Here is a 22,916-nt window from a genome sequence, read left to right on the forward strand (position 1 = left end):
ACCACGTACAATATCAGTACAGTCAACCCTCGCTTTACGCGGTCCCACTTTATGCGTTTCCACGTTTACGCGGTACCCTGCCGAAACCGGAATGCTCACTTTCCGCGGTGCGTGTACCCCTTTAAGCGGAGAGCGGCTGGCGAGCCGCGCCAGTTTTGGATCCAAACCTCTCGCCATCTCTCCCGCCCTCTCCCGCCATCCGCCATGCTGTGTAAGCGGCGCGAATAGGTTGCGCAGTGTGTGTCTTTGTTGCGTTATCAGTGACGTCATATGACATATCGGACTGTAATTGGGCCATGCATCCTTACCTCCCTCCGCTGCTAGCTGTGATTGGTTTAAAGTAATATGATGTGTCCACCCGCGGGAGGGAGGGAGGAAAGACGACGCTTGACCTAGCCGCGGCAGTTTCATCCCTCCAGGCCACATCGTGTAAACGTGCATCCATTGTTCTGTAAAATGGCTTCCACCGGACCACCGCCCCCAGAGAGAAACCTTTCCTTACCTGGACCCAGCCACCCTAAGCCAAAGAAGACACGACGTTCCTTAAGCTACGAGGTGAAGTACAAGATCATCCAAGAGTTGGAGAAAGGAACAAGACAGGTTGATTTGGCGCGCCAGCATGGTGTGAACGAATCTACGATCCGGACAATAAAGAAAGATGCAGCCAAGATAAAGGAGCACATGAACATCACAAAGTCTACAGGTGCTTCTATGATCAAGTTTTGCCACAACCAGGTGCTTCTTAAGACAGAAAAATTACTTGTGAGCTACTTGGTGCGTCAGGCGCGACGGAACATGGCGGTGGACACGCGCTCAGTTAAGGAGTACGCACGTGAACTGTATGCTGCAGTCTCACGAAAGATGGGAATTACAGAGCCCAAACACTTTAATGCTTCCTCTGGGTGGTTACAGAGGTTTAAGAAGAGAAACAAGATCACCAATATCAACATTGGTGGTGAAGAAGCTAGTGCTGACCGTGTTGCGGCTAGGGAATTTCCTCCGTTTTTACATGAGATTATGGAAGAAGGACAGTACAACGACGACCAGGTGTTTAACATGGACGAATCTGGTCTTTTTTGGAAAAACTACCTTCCAAGACCTTCGTTGTGAAGAATGCCAGCAAGTGTCGGGGCCGGAAGTTGCAGAAGGAGCACATCACCGTCCTGTTTACCACCAATGCCTCTGGTACCTGTAAGCTCAAGTTATCGGTGATCCACACAGCACGCAAGCCGCACGCCTACAAGAGCATGAACATGACCAAGCTAAATGTCCACTGGCTGACCGCACGTAAGGCGTGGATGTTCTCTACACTGTCCCTCTCCTGGTTTGATGACTGTTTCGTTCCCGATGTGAAGAAATTCTGTGAGCAACAGAATGTGCCATTGAAGATTTTGTTGCTGCTGGACAACGCACCAGGACACTCGCCCCTACTGTTAGATTGTCACCCCAACTTAAAAGTGGTCTTCCTTCCTCCCAACACTACGTCTATATTACAGCCCATGGACCAAGAGTTAATCTGTAATGTAAAAGCTGCATTCTCTACTAAAAAATTCAAGCTCCTGAACAACTACACCAACACCAGGGAAGAGTTGCGTAACCTGAGTGACACCAACACCGATAGCAAGAGCGAAGACGACAAGGATGAACAGTTGGCAGAGCAAGAGGTACTTTTAAAACAATTCTGGAGAATATTCAACGTTAAGAAAGCTGTGGACTTCTTGGTGGAGGCATGGGATCAGCTGTCTGTAGCAACTGTTCGTCACGCATGGAGACATGTGTTGCAAGGCATTCCGGGCGTAAGGCAGAGTCAATCTGTGACTGGTGAGGTTCAGACTGTTGCAGTAGCAGTGGACCTTGCCAGAGAAGCTGCGCAGAGTGTTACAGCTGCAGGCTTCTCCGAGACCACCAACGACGACATCCTGGAGGTGATAAGGGATCCTGATGTGACTACCGACGACATGGTAGATGATGATGACGTCAGTGAAGAGGCAGGTGGTGCGTCATCCCAAGAAGAACGCCGCTTATCCCATAGTAATGTTAGGGGTGCCATCGAGTGTATCGAGAAAGCCAAGCTCCTCCTTTCCGACGACCCTGACGCAAACAGGTATGAAATCTTCGCTACCCAGCTGTTGTAGAATATGGAGCCCTACATCAAGGTTTATCACGACAACATAAACACCAGCCGTCAGCAAAGCATAACAGAGTTCTTCGCCCGCAACCCACCACAGCCAGCCCAAGCCAGTGATAGTGACAGAGGTAGAGACAGTGATGATGACTTTGAGAGATCTGTCAGGGAGGCCCTGACAAGTGTGGATAACAGTGATGGTGACTCACCTGAGGGCCAGTAGCCTGCCCTCTGCCTCGGAACCAGCCTCCATTCCCGTACGCCGACCCATCTCTTCTACTAACATAAGTGTTAACCCCAACCTTGTTTTTTTCTAACCTAACCTCCAGTTTATTGACTGTTCCCTTCTATATTATGTGTGGGTGAATACCATCATAAAGTTAAGATGTTATTTTTAGTAAAACGTACGTATTGTGTCGGGAAAAAGTGGAGTTTGGGGGTTGGCCCAGTCTCTATTTCAATTAATCCCATATGTTATGTTGTTCACTTTACGCGGGCGCCGTGGGTTGAATTAACCGCGTAAAGTGAGGGTTCACTGTATTGCTGAAGTTGTAAATAGAAAATGATTACTATCCAGTTTAAAATTTATGTGCCAAACAATTAACATATTATTCTGTAAAAGTGCCTCTAATTAAATTGCACCTGAATATTACAAGTGCGTTGTTTACTTCCACTACCGAGTCTACCATCTACAGCATCTAATACGGTAAATAAAAACACCTTTATCAGTCAAATTTTTTGTTTAACCCATAAATGATGGCTAACATTTTATGTAGAGTATGTAATGTTTATAATGGGGATACTGTACAGTGGTCATCTCATATCTATTAGCTCTCAATAGGCCACTGACCTGATCCTGAAATACTGTCATCAAGAAGATTATCCCTAATCCCCACCCTACCTCAACTCGGGAGACAGGTCATGTGACATGAGTTCTATGTCTTTCTTCCTTGCTTTGTTCTGTTTGTTGACTGAAGAGGATCTTAGTATACCAGCTCCAAGATCTTTTATTTCTCCATTGTGGGTTTATACTTCATTTACCAGTGTAACCATTACGCTTTCGAACATCATCTACATAATGTCAGCTCACCTCGTAATGTAAGTGTGACATTTATTTATTCCTGTATTATTTACTTTATTATTACTTTAAAATACTGTAGTGTGCTGTATACAGTACAGTATTTTCCATATTTCTATGCCACATTACAGTATTGTAATGATGCGCACTTGGAGCAGAGAATCCCCAGTTTTTTCGACTTCCCTCCCAAATTGTTCACAGTGAGTTGAAAATCATCAAATCAAAATTGAAAAGCGTTAAACAACAAACGGTATTACAAATTTTATATCGCTAAACCGAAATACAGTATCACTAAGTGAATGATCACTAAACGAAGGGTACCTACATATCACATAAGTAGTGGTATTAAAGTTTTGGGTTGCCATAAAAAGCCTTGGCTTTCGCTTCATAACTTTTCGAACAGCTGGCTTTGGCTTTGTAACTTTTCAATGGCTTTGGCTTTGGCTTCAAAACTGAAGGCTTGGCTTTGGTCCCATGTCTGATTACTAACATTATCATCATGACGAATCACTAGAAAACAGAAATATAGCTGCATTTAGGATGATAACAAAAATACTTTACTTTTACTTACAGTAGGTTCTCAAATTTCGCAAGTTTTTAATTCGACATTTTTCATTTGGACACAAAAAAAAACCACTACACAATTACAAATTTCAACGGCGGAAACTCGAACTTTGACGGGTTTGAGCGGCCCGCCAACGTTCAGACGTGCACAATTGTGTAAACAGCAACATTTCTCTTATGTACAAAAGATTCATTATTGTTCATTACTGAATGTCTTTTTGATTGAATTAATGTATATGTGTGCAAAATGAACAATACAATTCATAAATAATACGTAGAATATTAAAACACACCAGGAGACGAGACTGCATTGTTTTCGTTAATGTTTACAAAACCAGTGACTGATTGGTTCTACATATAAAACTGAAGAAAATAGGACCCTGTAGTAAAATTAATGTGAAAAAATTAATATGATTGTTTTAAGTAATGTTATTTAATGTTAATAAATGGAACAATAGAAGTAGCTAACCATTAATGGTAAAGAAAAAAGCGAGACTGCGCGTATGTAAGTGCGCACATGTGAAAACATATCGTCATTATTCTACATAAGAATATGAAAGCAACACTTCTGTTCATATATGTTTTAATTAATGTTTCTGAATTTCCTTTTGATTGAATTAATGTTTATATGTGTAAAATGAACAATACAATTCATTAATAATACACTGTACGTAGAATATTAAAACACACGAGGAGACGAGACTGCATTGTTTTCGTTAATGTTTACAAAACCAGTGTCTGATTGGTTCTACATATAAAACTGAAGAAAATAAGACCCAGGTTATAGCTGTAGTAAAATTAAATGTAAAAAAATTAATATGGTTGTTTTAAGTAGTGTAATGTTATCTAAGGTTAATAAATGGGACAATAGAAGTAGCTAACCATTAATGGTAAAGAAAAAAGGTGAGATCGAGTATGTAAGTGTGCACATGTGAAAACATATCGTCATTACTCAACATAAGAATATGAAAGCAACACTTATTTACTGTTGATTTAATTAACGTTTCTGAATTTAAAACAAAAATTCTACCCACCAGTGGTGGTAAAGTTGAAAACATAAAGACAGCCAATGTTGTTGTGTGTGTTTTTACTCAGATGACGAAGTTGCCAAGTCATCAGGTTCAACTCTAGCTGAAGCTGTAGAACATAAAAACTTTTTCTGTGTTGTTTTTTAGTTTTTATTTAACTTTATCTGTGTTATTTTCGTTGGTTTATTAAGATGTTGCTTTATTAGAGGTAGTAATTCGCCAAAAAAGTAGGGTAAAAAAGGCAAAGTTATGCCAAACATCAAAAGTACCAGACTCAAATTACTTTTCTCCATAGGAAGTTGTATTTAAATTTGGACGATTTGAATTTTGCGAGGCTTTTACAGTCTAAATAGGTGTCTAAATATGAGAGCCTACTGTACACTGAACTGTACATATTTCCTACTTTATAGTAATTTAATTATTTCCAACTTTTCTTCACCCCTTGTGTACGGGCTCTCCTCTGTGCTGAATAAAATCGTCTGGTGTTAGTAAGAGGGTGGTTAAGTGATCACCTGTGGTCCGGCAAATTCTTTCATCAGGCAAGGGGTCAGGTCCATGGGAGTTGAATTAGTGAGACCCAACCATACGAGCAAGTATACTATTTAATAAATTTCAGCGAGTTATGTGTCGCAGAGTTTAAATTTGCTTCGTAAAGTCATAGCAGTTATTCAGATGAAAAGTCTTACCTTTATTCTGGGGATGTCACTGAGGGGCAGTGCCTCAGGTGTAGCAGGTTCCTCTACATCAGCATTATCCGGTAGGACCACAATGTTGTCCTCAAGTGGCCTGAACATGGCTCCAAACACAACACAGTTGAGCATGATGCCAGAGATGATAATCAAAGAGTTCTGCCAACTCAGCTCATTTATCTGTAAAATTAAATTAGATGTGACGGGCAATACGGTATACTATATTTCTCTACACCTTCCAGTCAAATGGTTGTGCCACTCTACCATAAATGAGATAAGTTTTCCTAGATAGTTCATATGTACATAGTTATTCAAACACAAAAATGAAGAAATGAAAACTTAAGACTAAATGTTTTTGTGTATGTCTGTATATTTCGTTTACCACTGGTGGTTTATTTAATCCACTCATTATTCATGATATACTTATCTTTCAATGTACAGTCAGCCAAAGATCCAGCGACCCCACCCTGGCTTTTGTACTGGCAATTTTATCTGGCAATACTTGGTAAGTAAGGCTGTATGTAATAATGATTGTGATTGGTGGATCTATTTTCGGCTGTATCACTGTCAGGATCAATATTAAACAATCCAAAGGTAGAATTTTTGTAATAAAAACTATTCATCATTATTTTAGGTCATGAGAAGTTTCCATGTGTCGTATATTTGCGTAAATGCTGAAAAAAAATCGATCTGAGAATCTTGTGGCACTCCTCGTTGTAGTTGAGTTGTCAATTCATTAATATACTTTTTTCAATATTTAAGCAAATACGTATACGAATATATGGAAACTTATGATTTGTTCATTTATAAAGTTTGATTTACCCTTCTTAAATAATTGTCATGCAACAATACAAAGAAGATTTTTAGTTTATATCCATGTATATATTGAATAACACATCCTTGTTTAACATCCACATATTTCAAATGTTTCAATTTCTTTCCCATTTATTCTTACTGTTGCCCTGTTACTCGTATAGAATGCTTTTACTGCATGTAACAGCCTTCCTCCTACCTCAAATGCATGTAATACCTCCCACAATTCTTTTCTGTTTGCCCTATCATATGCCTTTTTTAATTTACAGCACTATAACTAAGTCATTAAAACCAACTGTAAATAATAAAAACCAGCAAACAGTTTATTAACCCATAAAGGGTCACATTATTATACATACATACATGATACTGCCCCCCCCCCCATCAGGAAAAATATATTTTTTGTTTTATGGCCCAAAAATCCCCAGATGCCCAAAGAAAACAAGAAATAATGGTAAGGTGGCAACTAGCCTCATTTAAAAGTGCTACTTGGCATTTAAATCCTGGGCTGGTGGGAGCCTACTGGCTCCCCGTCCTGTCACAGTACTTCTGCTCTGTCTTGCAGTCATGTATATACATAATGATTTTTTTTTCACGGAAAAAACAGAATAATATGATTGAAGCAGCATAACAAATGAACCTATAAAGATTTATGCAGTAAACATATGGATGTCTTTTTATTACAAGTGGTAACGCTGCACACTCAAGGTCGGCGGAGCCCTCCGAGGTATTTTCCGTCCCTCACGATTTATTTCCTTTACATATAGACAAATACAGTGATATCTCCATAAGCCGGAACAATTGGTGCAGAGCACTTCCGGGAATGAGAGATTTACAGGTAACGAGACGACTCTCTCAAAGCAGGGAAAAAATCCCTCATCCCAGAATTTTCTGGGTAATGGAAAAATGTTCTTGGAAGTTCCAGAAATTACTCATTACATCATCTCACAAACCCGGAAAAATATCCCTCGTCCCCGGAATTTTATGTGTCCCGCAAAATTTTTCTCGAAATTTCCTGAAAATGCGCTGATTTTCATCTCTCTCACACCCGGAAAAAACTCCCCCATTCCCGGAAATTTCCAGGTATTGGGAAAATTTTCCGGAAAATGTACCCCTCGGAAAATCGTTCCCAAAGCCGGGATAATCCGGAAAATTTTGGCTTTGGTAACGATTTTCTAAGGAAATTTCAATTCTGGCTATCGGAGAGTTCCGGGTTTGAGGGATTCTGGCAAACGGCAATACAGTACTTGTATTACTGTATTATTCGTTTATATTGTACTGTACTTAGATTATTATGGCAATATGCAGGGTAGGTCGGAGGAAGGAAGTATGTGGGAGGAAGGGAGCAGTGTGGGAAGGAGGGAGGGAACAGTGTGGGAGGGAGGAAGGGAGCCAGAGTAGGAGGGGGAAGGAGTATGGGTGGATCTAACCATGCAGTGGGACTGGGGGTGGTAGGGGTCGGTGAAGTGGAGGGAGTACTGGACGTTCCTGGAGATGAGGAGGGCAGCAACCCTCTCTCCTCCACTTGCCACTCATCATAGTCGTCGTCATTTCTTTCATCTTGTTCAAACACGTAGTACTGGTCATTATCATTATCATCACCTTCAATATCACTATCAATACATGCCTCTGTCAATACCATGTTCATCTTCACCCCTACCAAATAATTCAGAGTATGTATATCTCATCCTAATTGAGTTACGTTCATGTGCTATGGCTATGGAGACTCTACTGCGTAGGTAGTAGTAGGCAGCTACCAAACAGGGAGGTACTACTGCCTGGGAAGATATTGGAAGCATAATGTGTTGTCTAATGGTAGACCCTGCTGCCATGTGGCATCACGAAAATTGTGACCAAATCCCAGGTTGCTGATCTGACTCTCTGCCTCATTTACACACAATTGCAGAGTCATAATTTTTCTCTTACTTTTAACAACACAACATACATATTGTTCTTTATTATTATTATTACAGGCATCCCCCGGGTTACGGAAGGTATGTGTCCTTGAAAATTTATCTGTATCGTGAAACCAATTTTCCCATTTACTTGCATTATATACAGCTCCTCCCCGACATACGACGGGGCTAGGGACTCAAATCCAGTTGTAAGTCGAAATGGTCGTAAGTCGAAAATGCTTAAATAATACATAGAAAATCTAAAATGGGTGTCTCTTTCTTCTCAGCACCACAAAACTCTCACTTTTACGCTTGCCAGCCATTTTAAAGTGAATTACAAACGAAAATTTGGTCAGTACACAGAGCAATCACGGACGTTGGGACTAGATAATAAGTAATTTGACAAAATTTTGGTACGACTGAGGCAGTCATACGTCCGGGTGGTCGTAAGTCGAGTAAGTCGTAAGTTGGGGAGGAGCTGTAATTGGAGACGCGTTCTCAAAGAAATATTTTTGGCAAAAATACGTAATACTGTACAAGCTCATTTATGAATAATTATTATATTTTTAACACATACATTGATTATTTTATGATATAATATGATAATAAATATAAAAAACACTTGAATTTAAATTATCACAAACGATGTTGAGTGCTGCATTAGGTGAGGTGGTGAGGTAACATAGTGCAATCGGAGTTACTGGGAGGGAGACAGAGGGGCACTACTGGCTCCTGCCTCGCCCTGTACAGTATTGTAGCAACCACCAAGAAATCCACCTGAAATAAATTTTATAATTTCTGTGAATTTTTTTTCTGATAGTATTGAAAAATATATTAAAAAGTTACCCAATTTCCGTAAGGGTGAATTTTTTGTCCGTATTCCAAATTTATTGGTCACAATTTACAAAATTCGTAGGAGCGGATTTCCATAACCAGAGTTTCCGTAAACCGGGGGATGCCTGTATTATAATTTGTATTTATTTTTGTTATGTTACTACTATTGTTATTATATTTTCGCCTTCGCTATCTTCCATGGGCGATCGTCACTCCACAAACAACTATAGACCGGTGAGCCTGACCAGCATAGTATGTAAATACTTGAGAGTATTATCAGAGATACCGCAATGGAACATCTACTACGAAACAACCTTGTAAAGGATTGCCAACACGGTTTTATGCCGGGCGCTCCTGCTTAACACAATTGCTTCAGGTATTGGATATTTGGACCCATATTCTGGAAAGGGGTGGTGATATCGACAATTCAGTCGACCCTCGTTAATTCGGACCCCTTTAATCGGATTTCAGATAAATCGGACGAAATCTGAGCTGTCTGTATCAAATTTCTGGTTCTGGGATTGTCCCAGTTGCAATTGGGGTTGCAATTTCAAATTCCGTGTCATTACTAAGGAATAACGAAGTCTCTGGTGCAGTGCACTCTAAGATTAAGAGAAAACGGAAGACTCAGGCGTCCTGAAGCGAGAGAAAACGGACTCCTATGACGGGGCACTCAAATAAACATACATACACATAGCTACATGTTTTGTGGACCCCAAATTTTTTGGCAAAAAAATGGGGGTCGACCTCTAAAAGGGTAATAGTTTCGTTAGGTTGAAAAATATTTACCAGTAACTACCAGTAAACAATGGAAACGACGCACCACCAGCTGTGAGTGTCGGTACAGTTGCCAGGACAGATCTCTTGCATCATCATAGCAAGCCCAAAGTAGCCAAATGCATGGTATGGTAGCACAGGACTATGTAAAACATAAAGTATTCATTTTTAAAGTTTATTTATAGATGCACAAATTTTTGTTCATTGCATTTGAAACATTAATCTTTGTTAATTAAATTTGAAACAAAAGAAAACTACTATACAGTATTTCTAAATACAGGTTGCACCTCTCTAGTCCGGCATTCTGTGGTCCTGAAACTCCCGTGGTCCGGGACGATTTTAGTTTGTCCAATAGGTAGATAGGCAGCTTTTTTTTTTTTTTACTTATCTGAATTATTATTATTATTACTACAGAAGTATTAAATTTTTGCCCCTCAAGCCCCAATGTGGGTAAGTGACCTATGCCCGGGTGGGCTAATCCCCGTAAAAAATACAACAAGAAAGCCGCGGGAAATTAAGGTATGTTTACATCCGGCAGTTCGGCTGCTCGCTCTCTCTGCTTGTCTATACAGAGTACAACATTTAACCCTTCAATATATATGAGCAGAAAATAAGTGTTGCTTTCATATTCTTATGTAGAGCAATGACGATATGTTTTCACATGTGCGCACTAACATACGCGCAGTCTCACTTTTTTTTTACCATTAATGGTTAGCTACTTATATTTTTCCATTTATTAACATTAAATAACATTACAGGTACTTCAAGCAACCATATTAATTTTTTTACATTAATTTTACTACAGCTAAACTCAGGGTCTTATTTTCTTCAGTTTTATATGTAGAACCAATCAGTCACTGGTTTTGTAAGCTTTAACAAAAACAATGCCGGCAGCCGTCTCGTCTCGTGTGTTTTAATATTCCACGTATTATTAATAAATTGTATTGTTAATTTTGCACACACAAACATTAATTCAATAAAAACAAATTCAGAAACATTAATTAAAATATATATGAACAGTAAATAAGTGTTGCTTTCATATTCTTATGTAAAGTAATGACGATATGTTTTCACGTGTGCGCATGCGCACTTACATACGTGATCTCTCTTTTTTCTTTACCATTATCGTTAGCATCTTCTATTGTTCCATTTATTAACAATAAATAACATTACTTAAAACAACCATATTAATTTTACTACAGCTACAACCAAGGTCTTATTTTCTTCAGTTTTATATGTAGAACCAGTCAGTCACTGGTTTTGTAATCAACGAAAACAATGCTGTCTCATTTCCTCGTGTTTTAATATTCTACGTAATATTAATGAATTGTATTGCTCATTTTGCACACACAAACATTAATTCAATCAAAAAGACTTTCAGTAATAAACAATAATGAATCTTTTGTACAGTACATAAGAGAAATGACGCTGTTTACAGATTGTGCACGTTGTCTGAACGTTGGTGGGCCGTTCAAACCCGTCGAAATTAGAGTTTCCACCGTCAAAATTTTTAAATGTGTTTTTTTTTGTGTTCAAATCGAAAACGTTGAATTAAAAACTCGCGAAATTTGAGAAGCTACTGTACGACATTTAACCCTTCAATATGTCTTCAAAGAGACCATGAAGCAGGGAAAGTGGTGCTAGTGCTTCCAAGCCAAGTCACTATCTATCCAGGAAAAGGGTGAATTTCCATGGTCCGGAAATTTCCATGGTCCGGCACCGGTCAGGTCCCGAGGTTGCCGGACTAGAGAGGTACAACCTGTACCGGGTATTTTCATTAAAATATTACATCACAGGTATATTTTACCTTAACTGTGACTGAATCAATATATTCTCAGAAATAAATATGGAACTGTAATATTTTTGCTGAAATGACGTACGTATTACAGTGGAAAGTGGGATAAAATCATGACGAAAACAATGACTTGCGCTTTCTTTCGTTGTTCAAAAGATTTTACCGTAATCGCTTTTCGAATGGTTTTCAGTTAAAAAACTGTTGTATACAATAATATTCCCTCCTAATTGACTTGAATAAATACTACCCGCGTTTCAGTGTAAAGTGTCATAATAATAAATGGTAAACAATTTGCCTTCGGCACTCGGTGTTTCAGGCACGGAGAGCCTCAGTTTATAGGACATAGAGTGTTTTTACTGAAGGTTTTGTTATTCCAATACCCTCAAAAACTTGGGTCGACCTATAAACAAGGACTATTATAAATTAATGATTTTTTGGTGAAAAAATCAGGGTCGACCTATAGACGAGTCCATACCAAATTTATGGTTCTGGGATTGTCCGATAGATGGGTCACGCGGCGACCTTGTGCGCGCGTGAGTCACGCCAGTCATTGTTGACCTAGCGCCATATTCGAATATCAGTGTTGTGATGCCCTGCAATATTCGTTGATATTTCAGTGATTAGGCATCTTCCAGCCTTGTATTTTACATCATGTCTTCAAGGGGGAGTAAAATGCCGAAGAAGTATGTGACCCTTTCTGTGAACCAGAAACTGGAACTTAAAAGGAAGTTAGAGGCTGGTGCTTCGGTGTCTAGAGTTTGTGATGAGTATGGTGTTTAAAAGCAAACAGTTTCGGACATATGCAAGGCTAAGGACAAACTCGTTGCATTTTCTTTGAAATATAATGTTGATGCAACTTCTAAATCATCATCTGTTGGTGCAAGGAAGCGTATGAGAGTGGCAAAAGATACAAATCTTGAGGAGGCAGTGACGAAGTGGTTTGTGCAGCAATGATCCTGTGGTAATGTCGTCCGTGGTGTAGAAATACAAGATGGTGCTGTTAAGCTAGCAAGTCATATGGGCATCGAGAGTTTCGAAGCTAGTGATGGGTGGTTATGGCGATTTAGAAATCGCCATGGAATGTGTAATAAAATTACGCATGGTGATACTGGTAGCGCACCCACAGAGGACATCGAACCATTCAGGGAGAGGCTAAATGACTTAATTAAGAGTGAAGGGCTCCTGATTTCCCAAGTCTATAATGGGGATGAAACTGGGTTGTATTGGCGGTCCCTACCCCGGAATACCCAAGCTCTCAAGAATGAAGCCTCCCCACCTGGTCGTAAAGTAAGTAAGGAACGATTTTCGGCATTGTGTTGTGCGAACGCAGACAGTATGCACCGTTTAAAGTTAGTGGTGGTGGGGAGGTCAGCACGCCCGCGTATTTTGAAAGATATGATGCACCATCTACCAGTGCATTATTACCACTCCAAGAAACCGTGGTTCAACATGCAAATCTTTAATGATTGGTTTTTCTCGCATTTCATTCCTGCAGTGCAAAAATATCAAGAAGATGTCCTCAAACTTCCTGCTGCTGAGGTGAAGGTGCTACTAATTTTGGACAATGCATCTGCTCACCCAGGTGCTGACAAGCTTGTCAGTAATGATGTTAAAATAAGATGCATGTTCTTGCCACCCAATGTTACCTCCCTGATCCAGCCAATGGATCAGGGTATAATTGTAGCCTGCAAGAGAATATACCAACGAAGATATCTGGACGAAGTTCTTGCGGTTATAGAAGATGAAGATCTTACAGAAGACACACGAGGACAAAGAAATGTTAATAACGTCAAGAACTACAACCTCAAGTCTGCAATATTCAACTTAGCAGCTTCATGGAAGGCACTGAAGACTACCACTCTAGCCAATGCTTGGAAAAAACTTCTGTACAATGTGGAGGTAGAATATGATTTTGAAGGATTCGAGGCAAGGGACTTTCATCATATCCTTAAGAGGGCGGGCAAAAATGATGTCACAGAAGATGACATCAGAAACTGGCTAGAAGACACAGAGGGTGACCCTGGATACCAACTCTTAACAGAAGAAGAAATAGCGGATGAAGTTCTCGTTGGTGACAGCAGAGATAGTGAAGATGAGGAAGACGAAGAACCATTGCCCAAGAAACCCAAACTCTCAGTTATACAAGAATCCATTGATAATGTCATTTCTTACAATGAATTGTCAGCAGAAAGTGATGATGTTCAGCATTACTATCAACATTTTAGAGCCTTTAGGGAACTCATTATCCAGAGGCAGCATCATCAAGGTAAACAAATGAAACTAGACTCATTCTTCAAGCCAGTTCGTCCCAACCCTGCTGCAGCTGTTGAGCCTGCTGCTGACTCAGACCATCCTCAGTCACCTCGGCCTTCTACAAGTGGGGGACAAGGACCAGTGGAGCATCATAGCTCTACTGACTCCGAATAACACGTTATCACCTCTCCCCCCAACCTCCACCACATCAAGCTCATCTGTCATCTACCAAAGGTAAATGAAATTAACATATTGTAATGTTTTATATAGCTAGTTATATGATGTTTACAGTACAGTATTTCCTGTATTTTTGTTACTGTGTATCATATTCAGCGTAGAGTGTATATACGGTACTATATTTCCTAACCTAACCTAACCTAAATCGGTTAATTCAGACAATCGGCTAAAACGGACACCCCCCCCCCCTCTATTAGTCCGAATTAACGAGGGTCGACTGTATATATCTAGATTTTGCCAAGGCTTTCAACAGTGTACCCCATGAAATGCTGAAAATCAAACTGGAAGGGTACGGAATTCGGGGAAATGTCCTAGCGTATATAGAAGACTTTCTACATGACCGCAAGCAGTGTGGTGATTAATGGCACGAATCATCATCTGTACCTGTCACAAGTGGGGTCACACAGGGCAGTGTATTTCACCCGCTGTTGTTTGTTTGTTTCATAAATGACATGCCTGACGTTATACACTCCTCCATACAAATGATTGCTGATGACGCCAAGTTATTTCGAGAAATCAAGAACCAAGCGGACTGTGCAGAGGTGCAGAAGGATCTCTGTGAGCTCCAAGAATGGTTGAAGAAATGGTTGATGAGATTCAATATCACAAAGTGTAAGAGGATGCACCTGGGGCATACCAACGGTAAGGAGGCGTATCATATGTCCCAACGGGATGAAGAAACTGCACTATTTGAGACTGAATGTGAGAAGGACCTATGTGTGTATGTTGACAATGAGCTAAAGTTCTCGGGCCATTGTGAGAAGAAGATACAATACACTGTATTGTGTTTTTTTTCATTAATTAGTAAAGATTTTTTACTGTAATAATCTGAAACCTATTAATACCTGTACCCTTCATATACAATACAGTACAGTACTATGTTTATACACCTCAAAGGAAAAAAAAATGTCATTCAAGACATCTTCAGGTCATAAGACCCACTAATCACCCACCAAACAATGGGTGACCTGACACTGCATCAGATCAGGTTAGTAACATGACCCAATAATCTCCCACCCAACCTCCATCACAAGTGTTAAGACATGATTACAGTTATATATTACAGTCAATTGAGTGACGTGTCTGCCTATTCTAGGCTAAAGGTGACAGGATCTGTTGGTGAGTACAATATATATAGTGGTATACATTATTAAGTTTACAGTATGAATAATATTGTACAGTGGTGTTTGCGTAAATAACTACAGCTCCCCCCACAAAGGGTCACAGCTCAAGGTTGAAGAGGCCGCAAGTCCAGAAAACTGTGAGGGCAAACCTTTTCGGAGTGAGAGTTGTGAACTCGAGAAACAACCTTCCAGAGTGTGTTGTGACGGTACCGAGTGTGAACTCTTTCAAGACCAGACTTGACCAACACTGGATCAGGCTCAGATACATTAAGGAGCCAGTGCATGCCCAGTACTTGCCAACAGTGCGTAATAGAGACGTGACCGGTCGCCCAAGCGGGTAATGAGCTGATTAGTGGCGAAGATGATAAAAGTAAAGTAAAATTAAATGCAAGCTATATTTTCTTAAGTCAAGTCTGTGACCTTTTATAAGAGAAAACTTTAAGCCTAAGACAAAATTCATCCATTAATCTGTTGAAGTTACAGTGTTCATTTTTGGTGGATATCAACGAAATATGATGCGAGAGGCTCAGACAATGACACAAACGATGTTGCTCTTTCCAGTATATTTTCGGGACCATCAGTAAAAAACAAAACAAACATAACATGCGCAGCAAAGTGGCGCTTTATTCCACAACTAACACAAAACATAATAGAACATATTCACATAAATATGGGGTAACCTAGTTTATATCTAACACCCCCTCTTAAACTAGGGTACACCTCCGATAATACCAAACTTCTTTAGTTTCTCTTTAGATAATGGTTTAGTGAACATATCAGCAATGTTATTTTCTGGTGGAACATACTGCAGATTAATAATACCATCTTCAACTTCTGATCTAACAAAATGGTACTTAATATCGATATGTTTCGACCTTTGATTATGTACAGGGTTTTTAGCCAATGCAATAGCTCCCTGATTATCAGCATTCAATGTTACAGGTTCTCTATTAGAATTTTGCATATCAGTTAACAACTGTCTAGAAATTAGCCTCTTGCATAGCTGTTGTTAAAGCCATAAATTCAGCTTCACATGAGGACAACGCTACAACATTCTGTTTCTTAGATTTCCAAGAAATCAATGGACCATCTTCATTTAATTGATAACTGTAACCTGTAATATTACGCCTGTCTTCCAATGCACCCCAATCTGAATCACAGTAACCAATCAATTTTAATGGACTGTTTGATTTCCTGAACTTTAAGTTATAATGAATTGTACCTTTAACATATTTCAAAACATGTTTAGCTAATTCAAAAAGTGCTTCTGTAGGCTTTGCCAGATGTTGCGACAATTTTGAAACAACATAAGGTAGATCCGGTCTTGTACCAGTCATTACATAGATCAAACTGCCGACAATTTTTCTGTACAATCTAGTATCACACAGTCCTTTAGAGTCACTACTAATGATTTTACTTACACTTAAATCACATGGTATTGACTTAGGGTTGCAGTCCGACATTTTAAATCTATTAAGCCCCGTCCACACGATCGAGCAATGCCCGGCGGGCTTTGCCCGTTTACCGGGCAAAGCCTGTGTGTTGTTATACACATGGGGGTGGTTGGCGGCAATCATAGTCGGGCGCCGGTAGCTAGTAGGAGGTCGGCAGTGGCGGGTGCGGTACGATCACCATAGTGTGTCGCAGGAATAAACGCCGGACAGTTAAAGCGAATAGCGTTGTGTACTACAATAATTGCTGCTATGTGCAAAGAGAAGAACCAAATGCAGAAAAGGGAATGGTGCAAAGAGTGGTTAGATCGAAGAAAAGTATTAGGAAGTCATGCCACGATTTTACGTGAACTGCAAGATGGACATGAGAAAGACTTCACCAATTACATGAGAATGGACCCCAACACCTTTTACAAACTTCTAGTGAAAGTGGAACCATATATAAAAAAACAGGATACCAATATGAGGGAGATTATATCTGCAGAGGCTCGTCTAGAGGCAACGCTCATATATCTTTCAACTGGGTGCACCTACACGTCACTTCAGTATAGAACGAGGATATCAAAACAAAGTTTGTCTCGCATAATATCTGCAACTTGTCAAGCCATGTATGAAGTACTCAAGGAAGATTACTTGCAGGTGAGATTTGTAGTACAGTCGGCCCTTAACATACGCGGGGGTTAGGTAACAGAGATACCCGTGAATGTTAAAAATCCGTGTACTATTGCTGCTCCCCCCAAAAAAAAAATCCCCTGGCCCCCCATGTCCTTATTTACCGTATACACCTGTGTGTAGTTCGAGTTTTTAAGACCAAATTATTTGTCAAAAAATTGGCGATCTACCTCTAAACTGGTAATAGTTTCGTTAGGTTGAAAAATATTTACCAGTAACTACCAGTAAACAATGGAAACGGAGCATCAACGCACCACCAGCTGTGAGTGTCGGTACAGTTGCCAGGGCAGCTCTCTTGCGTCATCAAAGCAAGCCCAAAGTAGCCAAATACGTGGTATGGTATGCACAGTTCGATGTAAAACATACAGTATTCATTTTTTAAAGTTTATTTATAGAAACTGTACATAAATTTTTGTTCATTACATTTGAAACATCAATCTTTGTTAATTAAATTTGAAACAAAAGAAAACTACGATACCGTATTTTCATTAAAATATTATATCACAAGTATATTTTACCTTAACTGTGACTGAATGAATATATTCTCAGAAATAAATATGGAAATGTAATATTTTGGCTGAAATGACGTACATATTACAGTGGAAAGTGGGATAAAATCATGACGAAAACAATGACTTTCGCTTTCTTTCGTTGTTCAAAAGATTTTACCGTAATTGCTTTTCGAATGGTTTTCAGTTAAAAAACTGTTGTACTGTATTACAATAATATTCTATTGTAGTGGATTCCTCCCCTACAAATGCTTGTCGCTGAGTAGCCGACCCCGCGAATTCCCCGGTGTATGCCTCGTGGTCTAGGTCAACCAGCGCCGCCTTACATGACGGAGGTCAACTATTAAGCCACGCCTACTTCCACTATATAAGACCTGACCTCGTGGTGACCTACCTCTCTTTCTACCTACACCAACCAGCAAGCAACACCTCCTCCTCCTCCTGCCTGGCGGCCCTCGCTTCCGCCGGTGAGCATGGCGACCCACAAGCTGGTCCTCCTCTGAGCATCCTCACCAACCAGCTCTCTCTACATCACGCTTGTAACCACGCTGCCACTTCCCAGCACCAAGCTGCACTGTACATCCAATACAATATGTATACAGAGAGCACAGTGTGAGTTTCCTTTCTCCATCCCATCCTGAGTGTGAGCCCCAACAACCCCTACCCCAGACTATCCTATCATTAGCCTCATAATCCCACAACTGAAAACCATTTGAGAAGCGATTACGGTAACATCTTTTGAACGAAAGAAAGGGAAAGTCATTGCTTTCGTCACAATTTTATCCCACTTTCCACTGTAATACGTACGTCATTTCAGCAAAAATATTACATTTCCATATTCTCAGAAATAAATACAGTAGTTTTGTTGAAATGTAATGTACAGTATTTAATATTAAAATGCAAAAAGAGCTATAAAAACAATTAATACTGTACAGGCTGGCATATCCACTCGTCACCACTCCTCCCCGCTCTATCCATCCGCCTCCTCCACATCGTCACTACTGTTGTATTACACTAATATTCTATCCTAATTCACTTGAATAAATACTACGATACCATATTTCTGAATATTTTCATTAAAATCCATCATAATCAGTTTCCTTGTCATTGTTTACAGCACCAAACAGCTCCTCCCAGTCTTCTCCTTGAACAGTGCTAGAGGGTACGTGTTTTTCGAATCGTTTGCAGTTAAAAAACTGTTACATCACATGTATATTTTACCTAAACTGCGCCTGAATGAATATATTCTCAGAAAAAAATAGTAGTTTTGCTGAAACGTGATGTATTTCAATGTAAAATAGGATAAAATACGTGACGAAAACAAAAGACTTTACCTAACCTTCCGATTCTCAAGAGATGCTACTCATTTTTTAACAGTTTTCGGTTAAAATACTGTTATATTAAAATGATATTCTATTCATACTGTGCTTGATATACTACATTCACGGAAATGTAATATTTTTGCTGAAATAAATCATTATCATACCAGAGAAGTCATCTACAAAGGAAATGGCAGTAGGGTCTACAGGACCTGCTAAATCACAGTGTACAAGTTCTAAATTGGTTGTAGCTCGCTGATCAGGTTCTCTACTTTTATACCGAGACATTTTACCTGAAATGCATACATTACAATCAAAATTATTCTTATCTGTAATGTTCATACCATCAACAACATTTTCTAATTTAAGTATATCTTTCACATTACAATGACCTAAAATTTTATGCTATTCCTCAATAGTATGACTGCTGCTTTTCTGTGAGTTCACATTATTCAAATAATACAGTTTGCCATGTTTATTTATATCAAACACTGTACCATCTGAGGCCTTCAATTCTGCAGAATTTAGGGTAAAATTTACTGATGCACCTTTCTCTGTGGCTGCTAAAACAGAAAATATACTGTACAGTTAACCCTCACTTTATGCGGTTAATGTAACCCGGAGGGTACCGCGGAAAGTGAGGAACGCGTAAAGTGAATAACATAACATATGGGATTAATTGAAATGGAGTCCGGGCCGATCCCCAAACTCCACTTTTTGACGACACACAACTATGTTGTAGTAAAAATTTTATCTTAACTTTATGATGGTATGAAAAAACAAGTAATATAGAAGAGGTTAGGTTAGGAAAGATAAAGGTTAACATAGGAAAAATAAAGGTAAGGTTAGAAAACTAAAAATTAGGTGTAACTTACGGTAGTAGAAGAGATGGGTCGGCATACGGGGATGGAGGCTGGTTCCGAGGCAGAGGGCAGATTACTGGCCCTCAGGTGAATCACCATTACTAGGTGAATCACCATCACTGTCACTTACAGTTGTCAGGGCTTCCCTGACAAATCCCTCAAAGTCATCTTCACTGCCACTATCACTGGCTTGGGCTGGCTGTGGTGGGTTGCGGGCGAAGAAATGTGTTATGCTTTGCTGACGGCTGGCGTTGATGTTGTCGTGATACACCTTGATGTACGGCTCCATAGCCTGCACCAGCCGGGTATGGAAGATTCCATAGCGGTCATCATCATTGTCGCGGGAAAGGAAGGACTTCATCTTCTCTGCACACTCCATGGCACCCTTAATATCACTATGACTTAAATTGTGTTCTTCGGAGACTGACGCACCTTCTTCCTCCTCTTCACTGACGTGTTCTTCTTCCAACATCTCGTCGGCAGTCACTTCAGGATCTCTGATCACCTCCAGGATGTCGTCGTTGGTGGTCTCGGAGAAGCCTGGAACTGTAACAGTCTGCGCAGCTTCTCTGGCAAGGTCCACTGCTACTGCAACATTCTGAACCTCACCAGTCACAGATTGACTCCTCCTCTCACCTGGTATTCCATGCAACACATGTCTCCATGCGTGACGAATTGTAGCAATAGACAGCTGATCCCATGACTCCACCAAGAAGTCCACAGCTTTCTTGATGTTAAATACTCTCCAGAATTGTTTGAAGAGTATTTTTTGCTGTTCTAACTGTTGATCCTCATCTTCTTCGCTCTTGCTATCGGTGGTGGTGTCACTCAGGTTACGCAACTCTTCCCTGGTGTTGGTGTAGTCGTTCAGGAGCTGGAATTTTTTTGTTGAGAATGCAGCTTTCACATTGCAAATCAACTCCTGGTCCATGGGCTGGATTAAAGACGTAGTGTTGGGAGGAAGGAAGACCACTTTTACGTTGGGGTGACGATCTAACAGTAGGGGCGAGTGTCCTGGTGCGTTGTCCAGCAGCAACAAAATATTAAATGGGACATTCTGTCGCTCACAGAATTTCTTTACATCGGGAACAAAACAGTCATCAAACCAGGAGAGGGACAGTGTAGAGAACATCCATGCCTTACGTGCTGTCAGCCAGTGGACATTTAGCTTGGTCATGTCCATGCTCTTGTAGGCGTGCGGCTTGCGGGCTGTGTGGATCACCGATAACTTGAGCTTACAGGTACCGGAGGCATTGGTGGTAAACAGGACGGTGATGCGTTCCTTCTGCATTTTCCGGCCCCGAATCCTGCTGGCATTCTTCACAACGAAGGACTTGGAAGGTAGTTTTTTCCAGAAAAGACCAGATTCGTCCATGTTAAACACCTGGTCGTCACTGTACTGTCCTTCCTCCATAATCTCACGTAAAAACGGAGGAAATTCCCGAGCCGCAGCACGATCAGCACTCGCTTCTTCACCACCAATGTTTATATTGGTGATCTTGTTCCGGATCTTAAACCTCTGTAACCACCCAGAGGAAGCATTAAAGGGTTTGGGCTCTGAAGTTCCCATCTTTCGTGCCACTGCCATGTACAGTTCACGTGCGTAGTCCTTAACAGAGCGCGTGTCGACCGCCATGTTCCGTCGCGCCTGACGCACCAAGTACCTCACAAGTAATTTTTCTGTCTTGAGAAGCACCTGGTTGTGAAAATACTTGATCATAGAAGCACCTGTAGACTTTGTGATCTTCATGTGCTCCTTTATCTTGGCTGAATCCTTCTTTATAGTCCGGATCGTAGATTCGTTCACGCCATGCTGGCGCGCCAAATCAACCTGCCTTGTTCCTTTCTCCAACTCTTGGATGATGCTATACTTCACCTCGTAGCTTAAGGAACGTCGTGTCTTCTTTGGTTTAGTGCCGCTGGGTCCAGGTAAGGAAAGGTTTCTCTCTGGGGGTGGTGGTCCGGCGGAAGCCATTTTACGGAACAATGGATGCGCGTTTACACGGAGTGGCCTTGAGGGATGAAACTGCCGCGGCTAGGTCAAGCGTCGTCTTTCCTCCCTCCCTCCCTCCCCCGGGTGGACACGTCATAATACTTTAAGCCAATTACAGCTAGCAGCAGAGGGGGGTAGGGATGCATGGCCAATCACAGGTCTGATACGTCATATGACGTCAGTGATAACGCAACAAAGACACACACTGCGCAACCTTACCGCGCCGCTTGCCTAAGCGGAGGGAGGAGGAGGGAGAGGCAGGCAGGCAGGCAGGCGGGCGGGTGGCGGGTGGGGCGAATCTAAAAATAGCGTCGCGCCGGACACTCTCCGCGTAATGGGGTTCACGTACCGCGTAATGTGAGCACGTGAGGTTCTGGCAAGGCACCGCGTTAATGTGGAAACGCGGAATGCGGGACCGCGTAAAGTGAGGGTTAACTGTATTCTGTTTATAGGAAGGAACACATAGAGCATTTGTGAGTAGAACTTTATGACTATTACCATTAACATCATTAATTTCAACTCTTGCATCACCTGATATAATACCATTTTGCCTACTACCATCTGCCAATTCTATACAATGGTTAGAAGAATAAAAATTCTGATCAAATTTTACAAACTGGGATTTGTCACTTATGATATGTGATGTTGCTCCACAGTCTACCAACAGGCATTGTGCACTACTTACATTATTATAAACAGAACTGACACTAGCTCTAAATGCAAGTGAATGGCTATCTTCTTCACTGTTAGTTACAGACTTTACTGAATTATTTCTGCGGCAATAATTTGTATCATGAGTAGGGGATTTGCAGTTATCACACCACCTACTAGGCTTTGTTTCATTAGGATTACTGTATATTTGTCTTTACTTCTGCACTCAGATTTTCTGTGTCCTAA

General features: G+C 40.6%; 1 protein-coding gene across 1 annotated transcript in view; it reads right to left on the bottom strand.

Moving 5' to 3' along the window:
• Nucleotides 1-22,916, bottom strand: part of LOC121875260 (monocarboxylate transporter 12-like) — a 118,086-nt gene that overhangs the window by 38,863 nt on the left and 56,307 nt on the right. Inside the window, exon 5 of the mRNA XM_042379720.1 lies at nt 5,482-5,664. Coding sequence (XP_042235654.1) covers nt 5,482-5,664 — 183 coding nt within the window. The remainder of the gene's footprint in view (nt 1-5,481; nt 5,665-22,916) is intronic.

The sequence above is a fragment of the Homarus americanus genome, unplaced genomic scaffold, assembly GCF_018991925.1.
Source record: "Homarus americanus isolate GMGI-L3 unplaced genomic scaffold, GMGI_Hamer_2.0 scaffold56241, whole genome shotgun sequence".
NCBI lineage: Eukaryota > Metazoa > Arthropoda > Malacostraca > Decapoda > Nephropidae > Homarus > Homarus americanus.